This window comes from Miscanthus floridulus, chromosome 8 (genome assembly GCF_019320115.1).
Source record: "Miscanthus floridulus cultivar M001 chromosome 8, ASM1932011v1, whole genome shotgun sequence".
NCBI lineage: Eukaryota > Viridiplantae > Streptophyta > Magnoliopsida > Poales > Poaceae > Miscanthus > Miscanthus floridulus.
In genome coordinates, this window is record NC_089587.1 from 228,048,132 (window position 1) to 228,058,561 (window position 10,430).

Here is a 10,430-nt window from a genome sequence, read left to right on the forward strand (position 1 = left end):
GCGGCGCGCGCGGTCTAGGTGGTGCGGGCCCCACATGAGCGTACCAGGGTGTAGGCGTGGGAAACAGAGTAATGACATCAACGTTCGGATGCGGGCGCTCGTCCGGGCGCTCACAGATAAGACCCGACGAAAAAGGCTGCACAACCGTTGCGTGAAGCAAGCACCGACATGTAGGCCCAAGGCCATTACCGTAACCGGACCCACACGTCTCCGTGTCCACGCGCTCCTCCTCTGCTCTCGACTCGCGTACACGGCGACACGCTAAAGAGAAGAGAAGAAAAGAAAAGGAGAAAGGCAGGCAGTCCACGGCTGACGAAGAAGACGCGGCAAGCGCCCCCCACTTTTTCTTCTTTTTACAATCCGCTCCCCCGCTCGCCCAAAAACCTCACACCCAGGTCCCCCACGTCGCCGGCGCCCGGCGATGGCGCTGCTGCCCTTCCTGCTAGGTTTCCTCATCGGCGCCCTGGCGCTGGCTGCGCTCGAGGCGGCGGCGCTCCTGCTGCTGCTCCGCCGCCTCCGCCGCAGGAAGGCTGCGCCGGAGGACGCGCCGCCGGCCGCCGACGAGCTGCCCGGGGAACGCCCCTTCCCCTACGAGAAGCAGGTGAGTGGGGGCGCCGCGTTCGTCCTGTTGCTGCGCCTAGCTCAGCTCTCCCTTCGGTTCGGCACGCTCGCTCGTGTCCGCCCTTAGCTTAGGGCATCCACTGCCGTGGGGGTGAGAGGAGCTGCCTTTGCTGGAGTGGAGCTTTGAGGAGATGCGGTTTCTAGGGATCCATCGTCCCCTCCCCGCTTGGCTGCCTGCTTGGTTTTCGAGCGAGCGGAAGCTCACTCCAGGAGCTTTTCCTCATGTGATGTGATGGAGCCTGTATTATGTAGGCCGCACCGCTTGTAGCTGTAAAAATTGCATATTTGTGACTCTAATCGTCGCGTTTCACAGTATTAGGACTCCAATAGTTGACTTCGTAAAAATGACCCTCCAAACGTTGGACTCTTAATTTTCATGGCATTATGTGTATTTTCTCCCTTTTGATTTTCATGGCATTATGTGTATTTTCTTCCTTGCGTTGCTGCTTGATGTGTGCATCCATGTCGATTAATTCGACCCCCCAATTGCTTGATGTTCGTTTCCAAAAATAGTTTGGGAGTCTGCGTCTCAATCGTAAGTTTTAGTTGCTGCGAAGTACTAAAACCAGTGCTGCTGCTTTCTTAATTCTTACTGCAAATTGATTCCAAAGCCCTCTTGTCTGTACCATTTGTTTGTTCTGCCACTGTAAGATGTAATCCCAACTCCTGTGTATCACATTTATCGACTTATTATAGATGCCCTTTCTTAGCTGTATTTTGTTTTAAACTAGATTACCTTTGACACTGACAGGTAGCGTTATATGTTTGCAGGGTTCTCTGTGTATACTGGAGCCAGAAAAAATGCCAAAAGTTAATAATGAACGCTTGTCAGTTGGAGGTCCCAAAGAGACAAAAGACAAGAAGAATATCGTGGAGGTTTTCCCTGCAAAGAAGATGGCTAAAATCAAGGGACACTCCCTTTGTTTGTCTGCTCCTGATGGCTCCCAAGCAACCATTGAGCTTTTGAACTGCACGGTCCTTGCAGTTTCTGCGTCAAGTATGCCCTCACGTAAATGGTTAGTGCTAGCAAACTAAATACCATTTGTCAGTTACTCATCAACCACTGCTTGTGTAAACATGACAAGTTTGTTGAATTTGACTGTGCGTTCTTAGTTATCAGATATAATCCTTAAGTATATTATTAAATAATATGGACATTGGAAGCTTTGCCTTAGGGTTATGTATATGTTGCAATTGGATAAATTTAAGTCCATTTTATTTCTTGAAAGAACTTCTGTACAAATGAAATTCATCGTACAATGTAGTTAAGTGTGCTTGCCAATCAAATTTCTTTGCCTATGAGGTTCTTTAGGATTGATTCTGATCATTGACTTATCTTACTTCACTCTTGATGTAACTTTACTTCTGTTGCTAACTGTCAGGGCTAAGAGGTACCCAATAAAATTAGAAAGCAAGGACAGTGAGATTTATAATGGAAGCAAGGTATGCTATCTTTATACAGACACTTCCTGGGAGAAGGAATCATGGTGTAAAGCACTCCGTATTGCAGCTACTGCTGACAAGGAAAAATTAAATTGGCATGCCAAGCTGAGCGAAAAGTTCCTCAATTATATATCATCATTAAATTCTGAATACCCATGTTTCCTAAAGCCTCCAATACTCTCTGGTGAGGACCATGAGGTTATGGACAGGACATCAAAGACTGATGGATCTTCAAAAGTCCGTCTTTTCCTCAAGAAGTTGGCAAAGAAGGCATCTACGAAGGCACCCTTAGATGGCAAAACAAGTTCGGGGTCATCAGTGCAAGGTGAAAAAAAGATACTCGATAAATTGCGCAGCTATCAGGGTGCACCATTTATTGAAGCATTAATAGGTCCACAAGAGGACAAGCTCGGTAGCAGTTCATCGCAAGATACTGTAAAAGCCACTGCCCCACCTGCTGCATTGAATCAAACTGGACAGCTTTCAACTTCGTCTGAGGTGAATGCAGATGATCGCGTTGCTGATGAAGGTACACTTTGTTGGAACCTCCTGTCATCACGGTTGTTTTTCGATGCTCAAATGAGTGATGAGATAAACAAGGCCATCAAAGCACGCATTCAGGTTTGATACACTGCTCACTTTAAATACACTTGTATCAATATCTTTTATTAATTGATCTTTTGTTTGGTCAGAGGACTCTGTCAAATATGAGGACTCCATCTTATGTGGGTGAAATTACACTTACGAACTTTAGCCTTGGAGAACTTCCACCTTATGTGCATGCGATGAGAGTCCTTCCGCTGGATCTTAATGAATTATGGGCCTTTGAAGTTGACTTTGAGTATTCGAGTGGGATACTGCTGCACATTGAAACAAGGCTTGAGGTTCAGGAACCGGAGCTGCAAAAGGACATCATGAAAAGTAATTTTGGAGCAGATGCTAATGGAGAGGTTGATTCTGATCTTCTTGAGAGTATTGAACAGTATGGTAACCAATTTAAAGGCTCGCATAAATCAGCTTCTTCAACTGGGGAGAATGATGAAGCAGGTCTCTTTTAGTTTCTTATGTCTTTCCTTGTTTAATATATCTACTGGAACCATTATTTGTTCTTATGTAGTGAAGTGATTCAATGGTTGTTTGAACAATAAAGACAAATCATACAATTGTGTACCTTAAGGAGTATGTTGTCCTGTTTTTTCTTATTTATGATTGTTCAGACTTAAGGTATTACATTGCTAGAATGTATGGTCCAACAACTTTTTCATTCCTTTGGTTGACTGTTTAATATTGTTAGGATTTATTTATCCATGTAGAGGACATTAGGTACACATTACTAGAATTCACAGTTCCTTTCTTTAGTTTGCTAATATATCTTTGTGACAAAGTACTGAGCTGAGAGAATCATAAAGGAAAAGGGTAAAAACTCGTATGCATCAAACTTCGATTTGGATCATGAATGTGATAGTTCAATGCTTGTGTAACAGATGCATCAAGTCAATCAAAGGGCACTGGATGGACTTCAGCATATATATCAAGATGGAAAACTATCCTGCACTCAATAGCCGATCATGTCTCGCAGGTTTGCTCCTCCCTCTGTCTCCATGCGTTTTGCTGCAATTTTCTGCGTCATGTCACCTTTGTCCTGATAGGTGCTGACTAAGTATTTAAAACTGTTTAAGTAGGACTTCTATACATTCTATGCCTGATGAAAGCATAACAAGATAATGGAAATGGCAATACACTGTGATATTTGTTTATGAGGAGAGTCAGTATTGAACCCTGACCTTATTAACCCCCACAACCCTGGGCTCTACCAGTGCACCATAGGAGGCCCCCCATAAATAGGACATTTAATTTCAAAACCTTAGCTATTATTATTATTACTGAAGTACTTTCACGTGTATGATGCATTTCCTTCCGCTGCAGGTTCCTCTTTCTCTGGCAATAAGGATTTCATCTGTTCGAGGTGTCTTGCGGGTGCATATGAAGCCCCCTCCTTCTGATCAAATCTGGTATGGATTTACGTCAATGCCTGATCTAGAATGGGATTTGGAATCTTCTGTTGGGGATAGGAAAATCACCAACAGTCATATCGCTGCACTTATTGGTAACAGATTCAAGGTATTGAATGCACCTTTTGCTCTGAGCATATTCTTGCTTTGGTAAAGTTGTTTTGATTGTAAAACATGGTTCACTGTTCAGGCTTCGCTTCGAGATAGCTTAGTGCTTCCAAATTGTGAAAGCATCTCCATGCCATGGATGTTGGCAGAAAAGGATGACTGGTTACCTCGCAAGGATGCTCCTTTTATTTGGCTAAATCACGAACCCACTGAGATGAGAAGCCATGCTACAGTTACACCACCAGCTCACCCTGAGGAAGGTGGCGCAAATGATGATGCTAGTAGCAAAAGGCCGATGACAAGTTTACCTAACTCATCAAGTGGGAGCGAGGAATCATTGAGAGCAGTGGCATCCATTGACGAGGCAAAACAAGAGCCTATGGCAGAAGCATCATTGCACAGCCAGTCTTCATCTGCTCCAGTTAGTGAATCTGTCCATAGCGATGGAAATGAGGAACTGAGGAAGCCGCTGTTGATCACAGAGAAACTCCAGGAAGATGCTTCAGAAAGTAGAGTTATGTCTCCCATGTCCACATCTCTGAGGGCAGTGATACCAGCAGGGGAGCAGCCGCAGGTGTCAGCATCACCCATTGGAGAGGACACGAAGCGAAAAGGCGGGAGGCGAGCTCGGATGATGGATTTCGGGAAGAGGATGGGAGACAAGCTGGAGGAGAAGAGGCGGACTATCGAAGAGAAAGGGAGGCATATGGTGGAGAAGATGCGAGAGAATGCCAGGACCAACAGCATGGAGAGGCCTAGTAACTAGCGAGGATGTAGGATCGGCATCTTTGTTTCATTGATTTGGGAAATGGTGTATAGGCTGAACTTGTATGCTTTATTTGTAGAGCGGTTGCGACAGTTAGGGTTCCACGAGAGCTGATCTATGTAACGGTGGCAAATATGCGTGGATGGATGAGCGATGTACTTGTAACTTCATGTTCATATCAGCTTGTGGAATACTATGAAAAGGGTTGGGAAAATGCAGGTACCAATGGATCCGTTTTGACAAGACTATGGAGTATCAGCCGGTCTGGCTACCAGCTTCATCTCGTGCAGCCTGCCTTCCACCATGGCTGTATAAACAACGCGCCAAGACGCTACTAGTTTGTCCGCAACTTTTCCCAAGTTCAAGAATGATGTAGCAAAAGCATGTGATCAACTGTGACACCTTGTTCACTTTACTTCCCTTTATAAAATTTCCTGATCAGTATGTAAAAATCACCTGATTGACTCATCAAGTTTTCCTGACATTGCATCCGTATTTTTCTATTTTCCTAGCCTTGCTGTTTCAATAAAACCCATGACAATTTATTTATTTATTTACATACAAGAGCACATCGAGATACAGGCAGTCTTCAGTCAGTCCTTGCTCAAATTTCTCGCTCAGCCTTGCATCACCACATCATGTCACCTGTCAATATCATATCTTGAAATGCTTGTATCCATAATCTGAGCTCGTCATGCCCTCTTCCCAGTCACCCATTTTCTTGCCTCCAAAAACCACTTGTTTGATACCCAAGTGCCTGCAGGTTCAGTGAAGGCAACAAAGCTGAGTTATAAGGTGCAATGTTTTCAAATCTCAAAAATAATATAAAGCATTTCATTATGCATGTGGCCTGCTTTGAAGTGATGTTGTGTGGTCATGTACAAAGCTAGCGCTCAAGAGTGTAAAAATGGCTAGTTTAGTTAACACTTAGGAGTATATACCCTCCTGGAGGGGTTAAAGGTCTCTCTGATTCTTTCTAGGTTAATCTTCACAGATCGAGTTTGGCTACATACGTATATCAGGTTTCCGGAGCCAATTGATCTCCATATTTGGGGTGATAATGAGGCGACCAGTAATAAAGCCACCTCCAAGCAAAAATTGCAACTATATTTTACATGGTCAGTGAAAGATGTCTTACTCTGAGCTCAACTGTGTTAAGCAGTTTAGTAATAGGCAAAATTTGCTGGAGGACACCATTAAAACGTGGCTTTTGCTATAGGTCACTAAAAAAACATTTCTTTGCCAAAAGACATCCAAAATTTAGACAAATATGCTACAAGACACCAAGCTCATTATTATATTTGATTTTAATAGACAGCCATATGATATGACAAATATGCCCTTTTATCTTGTTCCTGAACAACTGTGCAGCTTGACTCGGCTTGGAAAAAAGAGTAGCCAAAAATCAAGCGATTATTAGGTGCCCAGATTAGATCAAGTTGAAACGAGATGAGTCAACAATCCAGACCCAATCCTGTGATGATCTGGCAACTAAGCAACTCATGAGAATGCAGTGGGTGGAGATTCGTGTGACCCTCCTGTGGCCTCCCGTGCGCGTCCGCCCACCGGCAGGAGCAGCAGCGTCCTCGCCAACGTGTGCACGCCGCTGCCCCACGCCGCCGTGGGGTTGTGGAACGGGTTGCCTGGGGACAGCCCCCGGTCCCGCAGCAGCCGATCCTCCGAGAGGAACGCGAACGGGTCCCGCCGCCGCCGTCGCACACGGAGGCCGCGGCGCCGTCGTTGCCGTCGTAGTGGTGTCGGTGGTAAGCGTGCCCGTTGGCGGCGTGGGTGGGCACGATGGAGAGCAAGGTCGTGGAGAGGGAGGTCGGGCTAAAGCTTGCAAAGGCCATGGACGACGAGGCGGTCACCGGAGACGGCGGCAGCGGCGAGGGGAGTGGAAGCCAGCAATGGACGGCCGGGAGTGGAAGTGTGCGCCGCGCCGGCCTCGCGGGATCACAGTTCTCAGAAGTCAGGCCACACGGCGTTCGGGAAGAAGATAAAAAGGCAAGGGCATATTCGTCATTTCGTATGTTTATATATTAAAATCAAATATAATAATGAGTTTAGTGTCTTGTAGCATATTAGTTTAGATTTTGGATGTCTTTTGGCAAAGACAAACTTTTTTAGTGGTATATGACTAAAGCCACATTTTAATAGTGTCCTGTGGCAAATTTTGCCTTAGTAATACATCCAAGCCAAGGTAATCCGAGGTTCCAAGGTCCACCCTGAAAGGGGAAAAAAAAAGTGAGGGGAGTTTCAGAATTTGCACACATCCTTTTCTAAGTGCCCAAACTGTCAAATGATTCCAATGCTCACCAAACCCTGGCCCAATTGTCTTGGAACTCGACATCGCTGATATCATGGAAAGATGATGGCATTACTGAGGAAGCTTCTTCAGAATCATATGAAGGGTCATAGTCCATCATTGAGTTGGCCAGCTGACATATTTGACAACATTACATGTTTTCGAAAGAGCTCACAGGTTAGCCAACAAAGGAAATAAAAAGGAACATTTGAATGAACCCAACCTGCAAATTTGAAGAATTATAAGCTCCTAGCCTTCCCATGACGTACCAAGCCTGAATTACCTGTGAAAATCACTTCATGTCAAGACAGTATGTTGTTTTCTGAATCAGGAGAATCCAATGGAAGTGTACAGTGCCACTTTACACCGCCAAGCAGGTCAACAATTCGATCTGTTGGTTCTCCAAAGAGTTCAAACCAAATGAATGAATTCAACGGGTTGAAGCTGCAATAATAAAAGAACAAATGTCAATCAAGGTTAACTTGCTAAAGATCTTTTTTTACGAAAACAAGGATTTCATCAACCCCCAGCTTTTACGGAAGGCAGGATCTAAGGTCTATTACATCTGAAAGTGGAATAAACAAGAAACAAACATGAATATTCAGATATTGGCACAACTCATTTGGACTCGGAGAATCAGACATAGAGAGAGCAAGGGAAGGAATGGTGTGACGACATGGATCAAATCTACTGCCTGTGAAATGTGAGTGCCATTAACCCAGACACCTAGTTATTCAGTGTTGATTCATCTTCATATGCTAGAGTGGCCCATTTCAGATTTATAATCTTTCAATGAGGAAGAAAACCGATTATAACAAAAGTTTTAGCATGTAAACACAAGTTGGTTGAAGATGTAAATTGAGGAGATGATCATCTATTTATCTTAGGCCGTTAAAATTATACAGGATCAAAAAAATATGAGGTCAGAGGAGTGCAAATGCCAAATATATCTTTTATGCAGAAACATGGAGCCGTTTCATTAGAAACATATGTGTTTAGCAGCTCAGGTAGTCCAATTAAGTTGAAACTATCACAGTATCATGTGTGCTGTAGGAACTATTAGCACACTCCACTTCTGATCCTTTGACATGGCAAACAGAGAAATACAAACGTGACTACAGCGGGTGAGAGAATCTCACTCTCGGAAGCTGACTTTAAAAGCAACAATGGAGCCTGTCTTGGACTTGTTGAATTGAGCCCTGCCTTTCTTGCGCACCCTTTCTTGGATCTGTGAATCACGTACACAAGGCGTGGCATAAGTACTGTCTATCAGGGTAGCAACAAATCCTCTCAGTAAAACAGCGAAACGGGGAAGAGCAAAAGAGCAGTGAACGCAGCAGCAGCGCTCACCCTTTGCTTCATGAGCTCCGGGTTGCCGATGCTATCACCGAGAATGGCGCGGAGCTCCTCATCATCTCTGCAGGCGTTCTCCAGAACCCTGCATTACCATACCACAGCATTAAGAAACAGCAGGCCGCCATCTGGATTTCGACAGGATGGGAAGGCCAAGACGAAACAAGCAAGAAACTGAACAAACGAAGACATCCAGATTCCAGCCAGTAAATAGTGTGTGTGTGTGTGTGTGTGTGTGAGAGAGAGAGAGAGAGAGAGAGAGGACAAGGAGGCACAAGCTGCGTACTTGGCCCATCCAGGGTAGGTGTGCTCCCGGTCGTACTCGCGGCGGCGGCGCTCCTCCCGCACCTTGACCAACCGCCGCTCCCTCGCCGTCGTCCCGGACGCTGCCGCGTTCTCTGCCGCAGCGCCTCTCCCCGCTGATGTACGGACGTGGATGCGAGGAAGAGGAAAAGGATGAGGAGGCGGTGGCGGCGAGAACGCCGGGAAGGGAGAGAGCAGGAGGGTTTTAGCAGGCGGGAGTAGCCGTGACATCGCCGTGAAATTTCACAGTGAGAGTCGTTCCCTCGAGAAGAAGGACGAGACGAAGAAAAGCAAAACATGCGACAGAGGAGCTTATCTTCGGCCTTGTTTAGATCGAAAGTTTTTTCAACCTGATGAATAGTACCACTTTCGTCTTATTTGGCAAATATTGTCCAATCGTGGACCAACTAGGCTCAAAAGATTCATCTCGTGATTTTCAACTAAACTGTGTAATTAGTTATTTTTTTTACCTACATTTAATACTCCATGCAAGCGTCCAAAAATTGATGTGATGGAGAGAGAGTGAAAAAACTTGGAATTTTGATGCGAACTAAACAAGGCCTTCTTCCTCATAGGCCTTGGGCCAAAATACATACAATTGGACAGGTCACACAGCACAGGTCGGGTCTAGGCTCTTAGCGGGGGCTTCTTTTGAAGTTTTGATTCAAAAAAAAAAAAAAAGGGGGGGGGGGGGGGGGGGGGGGGGGGGGGGGGAGGGGGCTTCTTTTGAACTGAAGATTTCTGCCAATCAAGCATAATTAGCAAAACATGGAGGAACAATTCACAACGCAACTGAAGATAAATTTTTTTTAGAGGAACCGGAGTGATTCCATTAAATAACCAAGCCAGCTAAATCGCTGGACATCGCAACCGATGCACACGCAGGCACACCTGCCATTGCCATTACAAAGTCTGAATCAAAAGGGCAGCTATTCCCTGGTACTGCTAGAGCATGAGCTAATTGATTCATGATTGGGCCAATTGCATTTCTGTCCTTGTTTTGAGCTCTAACCGCACGTTTGCCTCTGTTTTTTTAACTTTACAGATTTGTCCCTGTTTTTTTCGATCCGAAGCTTTCACTTGCCCCTGTTCCGTGAAGGAGAGTTAACGGTGTTAAGTACAGGCTGAAAAGACAAAAATACCCTTGACATGAATGACACAAGAATCAATCCGATTTTTTATGTACAGACTCATTGTCCATTAATTTTGGACAAATAACAATACATATTTTGAATAAATATCGAAGTATAATATTTTGCAAACATGACATGAAGAGATTCCAGATAATATATAAGCATAATATTTGCATCATAATGCAAGAGTTGACAGGAACCACATCAAGTTTGTCATGTCCTGATCACAACTAAGCAGGCCAAAATAAATGCATCACATGCCAAGATCATGTCCAGGTCATACATGGCCTAGCACATACACAACAAATCACCTACTAGTTATTACATATCCCAAGCAGTGGTCGTTTCTACACATTGAGCAAAGCAGCAAGCCTTGAAGCACCTCT

General features: G+C 44.8%; 2 protein-coding genes across 3 annotated transcripts; one reads left to right on the plus strand and one right to left on the minus strand.

The window, feature by feature from the left end:
- The first annotated feature begins 291 nt into the window (after positions 1-291).
- Positions 292-5,115, plus strand: LOC136478438 (uncharacterized). Its single transcript, XM_066476897.1, has 7 exons — positions 292-601; positions 1,393-1,637; positions 2,004-2,685; positions 2,757-3,111; positions 3,549-3,643; positions 3,991-4,185; positions 4,267-5,115. Exons 1-7 carry the CDS (start codon positions 422-424, stop codon positions 4,948-4,950), a joined length of 2,436 nt encoding a protein of 811 aa, XP_066332994.1. The 5' UTR covers positions 292-421; the 3' UTR covers positions 4,951-5,115.
- Positions 5,116-5,595: 480 nt separating this feature from the next.
- LOC136478447 (uncharacterized) lies at positions 5,596-9,192 on the minus strand. 2 transcript variants are annotated; one of them, XM_066476904.1, is made up of 9 exons: positions 8,895-9,192; positions 8,606-8,693; positions 8,395-8,483; positions 7,621-7,699; positions 7,479-7,538; positions 7,267-7,388; positions 7,138-7,175; positions 6,089-6,122; positions 5,596-5,707 (listed from the first exon to the last, which is right to left on the minus strand). In XM_066476904.1, exons 1-9 carry the CDS (start codon positions 9,140-9,142, stop codon positions 5,605-5,607), a joined length of 861 nt encoding a protein of 286 aa, XP_066333001.1. In that variant the 5' UTR covers positions 9,143-9,192; the 3' UTR covers positions 5,596-5,604. The 2 variants fall into 2 exon arrangements, 1 of the variants encoding a protein (XP_066333001.1); XR_010764261.1 differs by having other exon boundaries at positions 5,620-5,707; positions 6,101-7,175.
- Between the last annotated feature and the right edge of the window lie 1,238 nt (positions 9,193-10,430).